This window comes from Mus caroli, chromosome 1 (genome assembly GCF_900094665.2).
Source record: "Mus caroli chromosome 1, CAROLI_EIJ_v1.1, whole genome shotgun sequence".
NCBI classification, from domain to species: domain Eukaryota; kingdom Metazoa; phylum Chordata; class Mammalia; order Rodentia; family Muridae; genus Mus; species Mus caroli.
Genome location: NC_034570.1, coordinates 89,697,864 through 89,713,240, shown reverse-complemented (window position 1 = coordinate 89,713,240; position 15,377 = coordinate 89,697,864). Strand labels below are relative to the sequence as shown.

Here is a 15,377-nt window from a genome sequence, read left to right as displayed (position 1 = left end):
CCAGCATCTGCTGTCACCTGAATTTTTGATCTTAGCCATTCTGACTGGTGTGAGGTGGAAGAATTGAAGTATCCATACTTTGGTCGTCCTCCTTCTTGAGTTTCATTCGTTTGTGAATTGTATCTTGGGTATTCCAAAGAACACACATGATGTGCACTCACTGATAAGTGGTTGGCGATCTCCTAACCCAGGACCAGTTGATTTTTAAATCTCAAAACTGGCTGTTTAATCAAATTATCCTCCCTCCTATTCATTTCTTCTTGGACATGACTATCCTATAGAGCAGCTTCTTTCTTTCTTTCACTCTGTGAGAAATTCCTGTTGTCCTGCTCAGTCCTCCCTCTACTGGCACTCCTCCCCTTGCCAGCATTTCCACCTCCACCTTCATTCTCCCCCTGGCCCCCTGTTGCACAGTCAACTCCTCAACACTTTCAGAAAATGGAGAGCAGAATGAACCCTTGTGTAATTTCATTTCATCCAATGCTTTGTTTCTCAGGTCCCTCAGTTTCCACACACAATTTTTACAGTGGCTCAGCCATTCTCTCAACCATTTTGTGAAACAAAATTTAGGAAGAATAAAAACAAATAAACAAACAAACACTCAGGATATCCTCTTTGGAGCAAAGCTGGCATGTTGAAAGAAGATATCCATCGATTTACCCCCTGCCTGGCATTTCCTCCAGAGCATCTGAAATCAAATTTCTAATTCTGCTTAGTCCCACATTGGGTGTCACTTGCAGCCAGAATTCCTCTGGCTACTTTGTACTTTTACGTGTCATTTCTCAACTATTTATATTCTTTTAGTACATATACAGATCATATGTCAACTCTTAACTTGGATTGCCTTTTTCATTTTAATTTTCTTTAGAACCTGTCCTGTTTGTCTTTTTATTCTTGCAACAAAGAATATGTGGCAAGCATTTTCTCCCATCCAGAGTTTGTCTCTTCATTCCAGTGGTTGTTTCTTTTCCTAAACAAAAGCCTCTTGGGTTTTTAAATGACCTCATTTATCCACATGGCTTCTGTTTTCTGTATTTTTGGAGTCAGGTAAAAATATTATCATTGTTCAAACTGATAAAGTGTAGCCTTTATGTTCCAACTTAGTAGATAGAATTTATGGTCTTATGTTTACATTTTAATCACTTTTCATTTGACCTTTCCTACATATGAATTACAGGATCAATTTACAGTTTTATACAAGTGGACTTTTATTCATTAAAGAACCTGTCTTTTCTTCAATGTATATTTTGTGTACATTTATCAAAATGATGCTGCGTATAGATGACTGAACCAGAAGAGTTTGATCTTTGGCTCAGTGGACTGAGTTTTGTCTGGGTCACGCTCCTTTGTCTACTGTGGCTCTGTAAAAGTCTAAATCTCAGGTGTTCTGACCCTTCTCACTCTGTTGTGTTACAGTTTAATTCAACTTATTGGCATCTTTTTCTCTGCTTTGGGAACTTCAATATTGTTTTTAAAAGTTCTAATATAATATTAGTTAAGGTTGCATTGAATATACAGATTAGCTTTTTGTTTTTCATTGTTAATTCTATCATTATCATATGTGATATTTGTGTGTGTGTGTGTGTGTGTGTGTGTCTACTTCAATTTCTTTCCACAGTGTTTTACAATTTTCACTATAGAGGTGCTTCATTTCTAAATTTATTTCAGGCATTTTATAGATAGCTATTTTTTGTGAGTGCATTCATAATTTCTTGCTCAGCAAGTTCATTCGGCTATGTAAATATTACTATATTTCATACTTTGATTTTATACACTTCAAATTTTCTAAATTAAGGAATCATTTCTAATTGTTTAAGTATTGATTTTAGGTTTCTCTTCCCATTAAACAGTGACAATGTGCCTTCCTATTTTATACTTTAATCTAAACCTAACCTTGAATTGTAGACTAAAACATAGTCACAAAATTGTAAGTACTGCAGAAGCTCATTGAGTAGTGATACCTTAAAATTTGATGAAGGAATTTGAATGCAAACTATTGTCCCAATAAACATTTGGGTAAGTTGACAGACATATAATGATCATTCTTGAAATAACGATGTCCATGTAGGAGATATCTAAACCAATAGTCTTTCAATTCAATGCAATGATAATATGGCATGCATTTTATATTTTAAGGAATAACAATTTTCTTATTTGAATATAAATAAACAATACTTATGGAGTAGACAACTTATAGTTGGTTATCTGTGTGTGTGTGTGTTAAAAAAATTAATTGCTACATAAAATAAGCAATGGAAAGATATTGTTTTTGGTATGCAATAACAAATATCAGAATTCCTATATCATTTTAAGTACACAGATTGTTTTCAGGCTTACAATATTATTTACAAAAAATAAAGTAGTTAAAGCTGACCTTGAATATATATATATATATATATATATATATATATATATATATATATATATCTTAAATAAGATTTAAGCAATGTAAAACACAATATAAATTTTATAAGTTAGATAACATAAAGGCAAAATGATTCTCCTGTTAATGAATCTGTATGCACTACAGTAGATTAGTAATGTTTACCTAAATATATGAAAGAAGTTAATATAATAAATAGTGAATTCTTATCAAATCAATAAAAACCATAAGGAAGTGTAATTGAATAGCACAAACAAACATACACAGTGAACACCTAAATTATATAGAGAAATACACAGGTTTGTGTTTATTGGCATGTAGATATTCATGTATGTTCAGGTTCACCTGGAAATATGTACGCCTACATGTGCTATCCAGGTGACTTCAGGTGTGCTTCCTCGGGAGCTATCCACCTTTAATTTCTTTTTTGAAACACGCCAGCCTGGAACTTGATGTGTAGGCTAATTAGCTTGCTAATAGGCTTCAGGACCATCCCCTATCCCCATCTCTCAGCACTGACATTCTGAGTGTGTAACTCCCTGTCTAGAATCTTATAAACATGAGTTATAGGGGAAGAGTTCAGATCCTTGAGAAAAGCAAGCATTTTACCAACTGAGGCATATCTCCATCCCCAAACTGCACATTTCCATTTGAAACCATAGAAATACAGAGCAAATGTTATCTTGTGTATGTCTGTATGAACAAATGTAGAAGCTGACAAAGGTCATCAAATATTTCCAATTATGTCATCTATGACAGTCAATGCTACTGCTGCATGACAAAACATAGTGGCATAACACAAAACTGTTTTAATTATCAGTGTAAAATTTAAATGAGGTTTAACCTTTAGTGGGATGACTAAAGCGCTCACAGTCTGAAGGACAAAATTATTTAGAGGCTTCATTGTTCTCATATTAGCTGTATTAATGGTTAGGTTTCAGAATACTCAGTTGTAGCCTGATGACAGTTGTAAGGTCGTCCCATTCTCAGTGACTTCTACAAGAGCCTACCAAACATTTGAGTATTTTTCTGATGAATCTTAGAGTATGAGAATTTTTCATTGTGAAACTGCATTCTCTCATATTGAGGTGCTATTATATAAATATACAACCTGAAGAAAATTTTGGACCAAAATTTGAAATAAATTACCCATAAACCTCTTAGCCCAAAAGCTCTTCTAAGAATACATAATTCTAAGCTACTCAGCCATAGGCATTGAAGAGGACTTCTTGCATGCAGGTTTTTAATGTAACCATGTTTGTGACACTGGTTAGTTAAACATTACATAAATATTTAACCTTATGTGAACCAATAAATACAGTGAGATCACATGGTGAAAAATTAGATAGTACTTACTGAGACAGAGAAATACAAAATATGAAGATATCTAATAAGGGACTGAGAAATACTTTCAATGAGCTACCAGATACATAGTTAAAAGGTATATTGTTGTAGAGATTAACCAAACTACAAGTTTCTTACTGAATATATCTATTGGGGACTTAGTTTGATTTTCAAATATGAAACATTAGGTTTATACTATAGAAAGACAGTTCTGCATGTGATGAGATAAAATTATTGTAATATGATCTGTTCTGTGTTTCAGCATATTTTGAAGAACCCACTGATGCTGACCCAGGCAATCTGCAAAGTCTCAGAGTATTTGACTTTTAATGCATCTCTATACTTTTTGCCCCACCATTTACAAACTCAGTTTTTAATAACACCTGGAATTGCCTCTCTGCTCACAGGTAGATATTTCCTCTTCCAGTGCTGTTTTAAAATTTTTCACAATGTGAATATTTAAGTGATATATATCATATATATATATATATGTGTGTGTGTGTGTGTGTTTGTGTGTGTGTTATATACATAATCAATGTGTATATATGTATATATGTGTGTGTATCTATATATTCATATTTAAGAAACATCATGTAAGCAGAAGATAGATAATGCAGTGTACTTGAGTGTCATTTGCTGAAACGATAAAAACAGGAACACTTCCAATGCTACATCAATATTTTTAATACATAAAATTTCACAATGCTATTCCTATAGTTCCCTACCATCCTGTCATCACAACTGTGTACCTGCCCATGTCCTTTCTTTCCTCCTTTAGGAAATAACTCAAGCCACAACATATTATTCTTTTTAAGTGCTTCTATACATTTCTGCTTATGTGTCTATCCTCAATGTTTTACTAAAACTTTTATATTTCCTAATGATTTATCTATTTCTTTCACCAGGAACTCTAGTTCTCAGATTCACATTAATTTGAACTTAATGAACTATAGTTATTCTTTTTTTTTCTTTACTGCAAGAGAGATCCCACTCTTTATCCATTATAGTGCTAAGAGATATAGAATTAGGTTTTATCTTAATTCTTCTAAACAATGTCATAACGGCTAAGTCCACTGATACTTTTTCATGCATATTTGTAAAAGTTGTTCTATGTTTTGACAGTAAACAGCAGTTGTTATTGTATACATTATCAATCTTAAAAATATATTGGGAATGTAGCTCTAAAAGACATTGTAAATGGAAATATTAAAAGGTTCTGGAAATAGAAATGTAACTAACCTAATAGTTCTTTTAGGCTATAAATGTCAAGCAGGCATGTTACAACATTTAGTATAACAAGTGAAACAATAAAAGAATGTTTACTTTAAACTTAAATAAACACAAAGACAGTAAAAAAAAGTGAATATAAACTATGTGCAGAAAACAAAGCAGTACAAAACAAAACAAAAAACAAATATTAACTAGTGCAGAAGCCCTTATCATTAGCGGATTATAAAGTTGTCCTTTGTATTTTTCCTCTTTTGGTTTTTTTCAGCTCATATTCTTCATGTGGTTTCTGTTTCCTATGCTTAAATAGAAAAACCATGAAGTATTGTGGGTATTCTAGAGTCTTGCATTGTTGTTAAAAATGTTCATGTTGACAATCTATGTAATATCTGAGTGATTGGTTCTCCCAATTCTAGTTCACAGGATGTTTTGAGAAAACATGCTATTTCAGCTAAGTCTCTGGAAATAGGATATATATTCAAACTGATCAGTATTAATATCTCTCACTAAGACCACTTCTAATTTCTATGTGTCCTGGACTATGTTCCTGGATTATATTGAGTACCCAGTGCATACAAGTAAAACACCATTACTGCCAGAATCCAGTAGACTAATCATGCACAGGGTTATAAATATTATAAAGTAAACATTTATTCAAGTACCACATTTTTAATTAATTGTTTTATTTATTTATACTCCAGATGTTGAGCCCCCATTCCACAGTTATTAATCACATTCCTCCTCCCCTTTGCCTCTGAGAGAGTGCTTGTCCCTAACTCCCGGGTATCTCCCTTTCCTGGGGCCTCAAATCTCTATAGGATTAGACTCATCCTCTGCTACATATGTGCTAGGGATTCTCAGACCAGCCCAGTATGCTCTTTGGTTGGTGGCTTAGTCTCTGGAAGTTCCCAGGGTCCAAGTTAGTTTAGAGTGTTGGTCTTCCTATGGAGATGCCATCCCCTTTAGCTCCTTCAATCCTTCTTCTAACTCTACCATAGAGGTCCCCAACCTCAGTCCAGTATCTGCATATGTCTCAGCAGCTGTTGGTACAGCCTCTCAGAGGACAACTGTGCTAGGCATCTTTGGACAAGCACAACATAGCTCAGGAATAGTGTCAGGGTTTGGTGCACACCCATGGGATGGACCCCAAGTTAGACCAGTCACTAGATGGCCTTTGCTTCAGTATCTGCTCCATTATTGTCCCTGCATTCATTTTAGACAACAATTCTGGATGAGAAAATTTGACTGTGTGTTGGTGACTCCATCCCTCCACTGGGGCCCTGTCTATCTACCAGAGGTAGACTCTTCCAGTTCCCTCTCCACACTGTTGTGCAACTTGGCTAAGGTCACACACATCGAGTCCTTGGAACCCCCAAATGCTGGATATCTTCATGCATTCTGCTAACCCTCTGGGCTTCTCTCCTATTTCTCTTCTTACCTGATTCTACCCTCAACCTTCTCCTCCCCTTTCTCCCACCGAGATACCTCCCTCCATCTGTCTCCTGTGATTATTTTGTTTCCCCTTCTAAGTGGGATTGATGCATCTTCACTTGGCCTACATTCTTATTAAACTTCTTATTATCTGTGGGATGTGTCATGAGAATTCTGGACTTTTTGGTTAATATTCACTTATCAGTGGGTACATACATGTCCTTTTGAGTCTGGGTTGCCTCACTCAGGATGATATTTTCTAGTTCCATCTATTTTCCTTCAAAATTCATGATATCCTTGTTTTCATGTTTGTTTTGTTGCTATTTGGAGGTTTTTTTTTGCATTTTATTAGATACTTTCTTTATTTCTATTTCAAATGTTATCCTCTTTCCTAGTTTCCTCTTCAAAAATCCCCTATCTCCTCCCCACTCACTCTGCTCACCAACCCAGTCACTTCTGCTTCCTGCCATTCTCCTATACTGGGGCATAGAATTTTTGTAAGACCGAGGGCCACTCCTCCCATTGATGGCCAACTAAGCCACCCTCTGCTACATATGCAGTTAGAGACATGAGTCCCACCATGTATTTCCTTTGATTGGTGGTTTAGTCCCAGGGAGCTCTGGTGGTACTGATTAGTTCTAGTTCATATTGTTGTTCCTCCTATAGAGTTGCAGACCCCTTCAGTTCCTTGGGTACTTTCTCTAGTTCCTTAATTGGGAAACCTGTGCTCTGTCCAATGGATGACTGTAAGCATGCACTTCTATATTTGTCAGACACTGGCAGAACCTCATAGGTGACAGCTATATCAGGCTTCAGTCAGCAATATCTTGTTGGCATCTGCAATAGTGTCTGGGTTTGGTGGTTGTTTATGGAATGGATCCCCAGGTAGGGCAGTCTCTGGATGGTCATTCCTTCAGTTTCTGCTCCAAACTTTATCTCTGTAACTCCTTCCATGGATATTTTGTTTCCCCTTCTGAGAAGGATCAAAGTAGCCACACTTTGGTTTTCTTTCTTTTTGAGTTTCATGTGTTTGGCACATTGTATCTTGGGTATTCTGAGTTTCTGAGCTAATATCCACTTATAAGTGAGTCCATACCATGTATGTTCTTTTGTGATTGGGTTACCTCACTCAGGATGATAGCCTCCAGATCCATTCATTTGCCTAATAATTTCATAAATTCATTGATTATAATAAATGAGTAGTACTCCATTGTGTAAATGTACCATATTTTTTGTATCCATTTCTCTGTTGAGGTGCATCTGTGTTTTCCAGCTTCTGACTCTTATAAATAAGACTGCTATGAACATAGTAGAGCATGTGATCTTATTACAAGTTGGAGAATCTTCTGGGTATATGCCCAGAAATGGTATTGCTGGATCTCCCAGTAGTTCTATGTCCAATTTTCTGAGGACCCACCAAACTGGTTTCCAGAGTGGTAGTATGAGCTTGCAATCCCACCAGCAATGGAGGAGTGTTCCTCTTTCTCCACATCGTTGCCAGCATCTGCTGTCTTCTGATTTTAGCCATTCTTACTGGTGTGCGGTGAAATCTCAAGATTGTTTTGATTTGCATTTCCCTGATGTTGAACATTTTTTCAGGTGCTTTTCAGACATTCAGTATTCCTTTGTTGAGAATTCTTTTTTTGGGGCTCTGTACCCCATTTTCAAATAGGGTTATTTGGTTCTCTGGAGTCTAACTTCTTGAGTTCTTTATATATATTGGATATTATCCCCCTATCAGATTTAAGATTGGTAAAGCTCTTTTCCCAATTTGTTGGTTGCCTTTTTGTTTTATTGACAGTGTCCTTTGCCTTACAGAAGCTTTTCAATTTTATGAGGTCCCATTGTTGATTCTTGATCTTAAATCACAAGCAATTGGTGTTCTGTTGGAATTTTTTCCTGGTGCCCATATCTTCAAGTCTCTTCCCCACTTTCTTCTCTATAAGTTTCAGTGTCTCTGGTTTAATGTGGAGTTCCTTGATCCACTTAGACTTGAGCTTTGTACAGGGAGATAAGAATGGATCAATTCCCATTCTTCAACATGCTAATCACCAGTTGACACAGCACCATTTGTTAAAATGTTGAGTTTTTTTTCCCACTGGATGGTTTTAGCTCCTTTGTCAAAGATGAAGTGACCATAAATATGTGGATACTTTTCTGGGCTTTCAGTTGTATTCCATCGATCTATTTCTCTGTTGTTGTACCAGTACCATGCATTTTTTTTATCATAATTACTCTATAGTACATCTTGAGGTCAGGGATGGTGATTCCATAAGAGGTTCTTTTATCCTTGAGAAGAGTTTTTGCTAGCCTAAGTTTTTTGTTATTCCAGATGAATTTGCAAATTGCCCTTTCTAACTCAGTGAAAAATTGAGTTGGAATTTTGATGGGGATTGCATTGAATCTGTAGATTGCTTTTGGCAAGATAGTTATTTTGACTATATTATCCTGCCAATCCATGAGCATGGGAGAGCTTTCCATATTCTGAGACCTTTGATTTCTTTCTTCAGAGACTTGAAGTTCTTATCATACAGATCTTTCACTTCCTTAGTTAGAGCCACACCAAGGTATATTATTTGTAACTATTGTGAAGGGTGTTCTTTCCCTAATTTCTTTCTCAGCCTGTTTATCCTTTGTATAGAGAAAGGCCACTGATTTGTTTGAGTTAATTTTATATCCAGCTACTTCACTGAAGTTGTTTATCAGGTTTAGGAGTTCTCTGTGGATTTTTGGGTCACTTATGTATACTATCATATCATCTGCAAATAGTGATATTTTAACTTCTTCCTTTCCAATTTGTATCCCTTTTATCTCCTTTTGTTGTCTATGTGCTCTGGCTAGGCCTTCATGTACTATATTGAATAGGTAGGGACAAAGTGGGCAGCCTTGTCTAGTCCCTGATTTTAGTGGGATTGCTTTAAGTTTCTCCCTATTTAGTTTTCTGTTGGCTACTGGTTTGCTGTATATTGCTTTTATTATGTTTAGATATGGAAGTTATACTCTTGATCTTTCCAAGACCTTTATCATGAAGGGGTGTTGGATTTTGTCAAATGCTTTCTCAGCATCTAATGAGAATGATCATGTGGTTTTTGTCTTTGAGTTTGTTTATGCAGTGGATTACATTGATGGATTTCTGTATATTGAACCATCCCTGCATCCCTGGTATGAAGCCTACTTGATTGTGATGGATGATCATTTTGATGTGTTCTTGGATTCGGTTTGTCCTTATTTTTAATAGCTGCATAATATTCCATTCTAAATGAACCATATTTTCTGTATTCATTTTTCAGTTGAGGGGCATCTGGGTCGTTTCCAGTTTCTGGCTATTATGAACAAGGCTGCCATGAACATAGTGGAGCATGTGTCCTTGTGGAAATACTGTTTTCTAGATATTTTTGTTGGTTTGTTTAGAAATCTGTACTAATTTTTCAATGCTTTCAACAGATTATGTTTAACAGTATTTTATTTTCCATTCTCAGGAGCATTTGTACTTCCTGGAGCCATAATTGGCCATTTTCTTGGCGGTTTAATTGTTGACAGATTGGAAATGACTAATAAGAACAAGTTGAAATTTACCTTAGTGACAACTGTTGTATCAGTTGGGCTTTTCCTGTTAATCTTTTTCGTAGAGTGTCAAACAACAACATTTGCTGGAATCAATGAAGATTATGATGGGTAAGTATAAATTTGTGTACTATATTTTAATCATATCTGAAAGGATATTATGTAACTTTTGGAATTATTAATCTTGCAAATGAAGTATAAAACATGGACCATGGCTTTACTTTTCATATTAAGTATTCATATCTCATAGAGTTATGTTTATTTGTTATGCATTCACGAGTCATTTGTGATCAAAACTTTGTTTTAAGGTATGTAGGAAGTACAAAATGTTACTAGAACATGTATAATGTGATTTAACTTTGTGTTCTTGAACCGATCTCTCTAAATCTACTCTTTGATATCTACAAGGTAGAGAGATCAGGTCAGATTCTTTAACAAGACATAATACTAATAATTTAGGAAGAGGCTTGTAAATGGAACTTAATAATAATTAAAATCTGCCTTTTCAAAAACTTGTTCTTCTGTTTTCTAGGGGGGCATGGTTCAGACAGGGACTCCCTAAGCATACCTGGCTGTCCTTGAATTCACTATAACAGCCTGGTTGCAAACTTAAGGAAATCCACCTGCTTTTGCCTGAGATCCTGAGATTTAAGTTGTGTACCACTATGTCTGGATTTCGTGGACTCTTTTAAAAATTAAGCCACAGATTGTAAACAGAATTTCAGCAAATAATGATGATACACACATGTAAAAATGCACATAGAAATTAATTCACTCCCGTTAGTTAGAAAAAGGTGTCCCATATCAGGATGCCTAGATGAGTAAAATCATACTGTTACAAGAATTGTGGATAACGTTGAATCTCCTACACACTGCTCGCAGAAATTCAAACAGGAACTGAAGGCATCCCTGCAGGTTTCATGGAATCAGAGAAATGACCTACAAAGAGGTTACAGTAAAATCTCAGTTCATTTTGATCTTATCATCTTGGATCAAACTCAGGAGTCTGATGCCATTTTGTCTGTTTTTAATTTTTTATCCAAACTACTCATCTGCCATCCTTTCCAACTTCTGCTTACTGAATTTCAACCTTGAGTACAGGAAGACAAATGTTACCATTCACTATACCCTTTCTATACTCACAACCCTTCTTCAATATTCTCTTTCTCTCAAGGTAGGTCAGGTTCTGTTCTCAGTGTATCTCTGTTCTTCATTTGTTAATTTATAGATGAGGTCAGTTAATGAAGAGCCTCATTCTTGCTGCTGTGTTTTAGGGGTTGCATTTCTTTCAAAATTCAACTGTCTCCAGAAAGCAACTTAGAGAACAGATTCAAATCAATAGTAGCTATAAGCAGAGAAAGATCACATCTAATTGATTTAACCCCAAATTTTTAAATTTTATTCTATTATTCATCTACAACAAAAGCGAAGTCCTCATTTAAGCATTGATTTGATGGGCAGGAAAGGAGACTATCCTCCACACATTGAATGAATGCCCACTCTATCAGGAAGTTTAATCAGCATAAGCTAAAGTACTTTATGTCCTAGCTGCAATTGTTCTGTACTATATCTTGGGCTCTTTCTGATATTATTCATTATGAAGAAACTGATACTGAGTTATTCCTGATATGAGGGGGAAATTCTCATGAAGGGACCTTTGATACTGAATTACCACTGCTTTGAGGAAAAAAATAACAAATAAAGAAAACAAAAACAAAAACAGAATCTAAGCTCTTGTTGAAGGTCCTGGAGCTCTACCTGCCATTGCTTGTAACTCAGGTGTTGCTGCTCTGCACTACTGGGCTCTTGACAGGAAGGTCTGACAAGAGGCAGGGAGAAGGAGAGCTCTGAGTTCTGGTCAGATCATGAAGAGGGTAAGTCCTGAACCTGTGTAGCTAGCCTGGAGCCTTAGGAGGTGTGGAGTCCATTCTGCCTGCCTTGTGTAGATGTGACTGGCAGAAAATTCTATCTATCTATCTATCTATCTATCTATCTATCTATCTATCTATCTATCTATCTATCTATCCATCTATCTATCATCTATCTATCACAATGGAGTACTACTCAGCTATTAAAAAGAATGAATTTATGAAATTCCTAGGCAAATGGATGGACCTGGAGGGTATCATCCCGAGTGAGGTAACCCAATCACAAAAGAACTTACATGATATGTACTCACTGATAAATGGATATTAGCCCAGAAACTTAGAATACTCAAGATACAAGATACAATTTGCAAAACACATGAAACTCAAGAACGAAGACCAAAGTGTGGATAGTTTGCCCCTTCTTAGAATTGGAAACAAAACACCCATGGAAGGAGTTACAGAGACAAAGTTTGGAGCTGAGACAAAAGGATGGACCATTTAGAGACTGCCATACCCAGGGATCTATCCTATAATAAGCCTCCAAACGCTGACACCATTGCACACTCCAGCAAGATTTTGCTGAAAGGACCCTGATATAGCTGTCTCTTGTGGGGCTATGCTGGTGCCTGGCAAACACAGAAGTAGATGCTCACAGTCAGCTATTGGAGGAGTACCCAAGGAGCTAAAGGGGTCTGCAACGCTATAGGTGGAATAACAATATGAACTAACCAGTATCCCCGGAGCTTGTGTCTCTAGCTGCATAGGTAGCAGAAGATAGCCTTGTCGGCCATCATTGGGAAGAGAGGCTCCTTGATCTTCCAATCTTTATATGCCTCTATCTATCTATCTATCTATCTATCTATCTATCTATCTATCTATCTATCATCTATCTAGCTATCTGTGTTTTTCAAGAACAATTGACAGGAATTCTTATCTCTCTTCTCATAGGCTATCTTCATATTCGCTATAGCTATGAAGATTTTATTTTTTTTTTATGTTAACATACATCTTATTTATTGTACAAAATGATTTGTCACAAAGACTGAGAAGTTAGTACTACTCTTCTAAGAGTCGAGAAACCTTTTCTGTAAGAGGCTTAAGTATCCTGAAACTCTAATATCCATTTAAAGAAAAAAAAATCTTATATTCTCATAGGGCACCGTGCTCTATGTTTTGGATAAATGGAGGGGAACTCCTGTAGGTACCTCAACAGGGATAAAAATAAACTGATGAGACATGAGAATAAATACTTGGTTCTGATTGACTTTGTCATTTGGATCAAATTTCACAGAATCTGATGCTGGGCAGTTTTATTCAAACACAGATTTATTTAGGGAAATGTTTATTGGTATAATAAAATCCCCAAATAAAATGCACAAAGAAGCATAATTATACTGAAACTCAACTGAAGGTCCCTGTCATTTCTTCCAAGAAAATTGATTATAGAGATAGGCTTCAGTACTAGTTTAATGACATAAGGAAGGATCTAGTGTGGTCACAACCATACCTATAGTGTAGAGATTGTATAGGCAATTAGTCACCTCTAGTTCTGGTTGTGGGAGCTCTGGCAAGCTGATAGATGTACAGATAATGTAAGGACCATTTAGGTTCCCTTCAGTCCTGGCTGAGAGAGCTTAATATGGTCTGCCTCAACAGATAATACAGATCACCATGCTAGTAATACATCCAATTTGCAGATTTCTGGATGGAAGGGCCTGTATATACATATAGTCCTTTGAGAGAAAACTCTGTGTGTTTAACATTTCTGGTTTCTCTGGTGATCTATGATCACAAGAGTTTTGTGTGCTTAATAATAAACCATGTTGAAAAACTGACAGTTATTTGAAAAGAATTTTTTAAAGGTGGCTAGAGATGTGGTTCAGTGTTTAAGAGCACTTGTTCTCCCTCCAGAGGCCCAGGTCTGGTGCCTAGTACCCACATGAAGGAACATAACTGTATAATCTCTAGTCCAAATAGATCCAATGACTTTCTTTTGCTTCCATAGGTACTGCACTCACACAGTACACATACATACATTTGAGTAAAGTACACACACACACACTAATTCTAAAGTAGTTACATTAAAACCTTTTATACAGTTTAAGTATTCTACTTATACAAAAACCATGAAAACAAATTTTACATAAGAGCAAACAAAGATCATTAGTTCAAAAGAAACAAGGAAAATTTAAGTGTCATGTGATTACTTTTTATAAAATCCCAACACGTGAACAGGAAGAGAGTACTAATAAGTAATAATATGTAGGAAATAAGTAATAAATAAGTCAGTAAGTACTAAGGTGGTAAAGTTAATCTTTGAATTTTAAGTGGTTAAGATTTTATTTGTAAAAAAGTCTCTGGAGAACATTTTATTACATCATCAAAATATTTTTTGTGGTACTTTTAATATATATATATTAATGTATATAATAAAACATATATTTTATGTTTGAGTGTCCACTTTCATGTACTATATGCATGGCTGCTGCCTAAAGAGAACATAAGAGGGCACCAGACTCCCTGGAACTGGAGCTACAGATGGCTGTGAACTGCCATATGGATGTTTGCCATGGAATTTTGCTCCTCTGAAAGAGCAAGAAGTGATCTTAAGAGCTAAACCATGTCTCCAGGACTATAGAGTGGAACAGCCTTAAATGTGCATTTTATTATGTTTTTATACCTGAGTAAACTTGTGAAAAACATTTCCATAAGTATATTGATGGAACTTGTGGATATCTAATGTACATATTAACAATTTAAATGATGGTATTATAATTGTTCCTGATCTCAACTTCACAGCTATGGTCAACTTGGAAACCTCACAGCTGACTGCAATGAGTACTGTGATTGCACGACTTCCCTCTATAGTTCCATTTGTGGAAGAGATGAAAAAGAATATTTTTCTCCCTGCTTTGCAGGCTGCAGAGCTACTAAAGTATCCCAGACTGAAAAGGTAAGTTTTCTTTTGCTTCTTCATCTCTGGGAAGGTGCTTAATGCGTAGGTAGTGATTAGAATTTACTTTAATGTTAACAACATGGAAATAAAACCTAGTTTTTGTTTACTGAATTCCTTTCAGCAACACCCACTGTACTTTGAACAAAAACCTTTACATGCAAAAATGTCACTCAGTGCTATCCTGTGAGTCAGCTTTCCTTCAAATGTATCTTGTGCTGAGATTCAAAATGCCTACTCTGTATTTTCCTGATACTTTTCTATTTCTGCTACACAGCAATTCAGATGTGGATGTGATTTTCTTTTTTAGTTGAGGCATAGAAACCAGTGCTCCACCACTGAGCTACATCTCCAGTTCTCAGTTTTTTTGGTTATGCACCAGTTTTCACCCTATATGTATGTGTAGAGAATATATATATACATATATATATATATATATTCTTATATAAAACTAAGAGCTATAGAGAACTCATATGGATGGGGAAAATATGGCTTAAGTGAATTTAATATGCACAAACGTCATTACATATCTCATGGCAGTGACTTGAACCTTCCTACTTCCAGGACTGCTGCCATCACTCACAACTGATCTCTCTCTCTCTCTCTC

General features: G+C 35.9%; 1 protein-coding gene across 2 annotated transcripts in view; it reads left to right on the top strand.

Moving 5' to 3' along the window:
* LOC110294998 (solute carrier organic anion transporter family member 6A1-like) overlaps window positions 1-15,377 on the top strand; it is an 87,319-nt gene that overhangs the window by 42,965 nt on the left and 28,977 nt on the right. For both annotated transcript variants that reach the window (XM_021163445.2, XM_021163439.1), the window contains exons 7-9: window positions 3,990-4,134; window positions 9,865-10,060; window positions 14,617-14,770. In XM_021163445.2, the coding sequence (XP_021019104.1) occupies window positions 3,990-4,134; window positions 9,865-10,060; window positions 14,617-14,770 (495 nt within the window). The remainder of the gene's footprint in view (window positions 1-3,989; window positions 4,135-9,864; window positions 10,061-14,616; window positions 14,771-15,377) is intronic.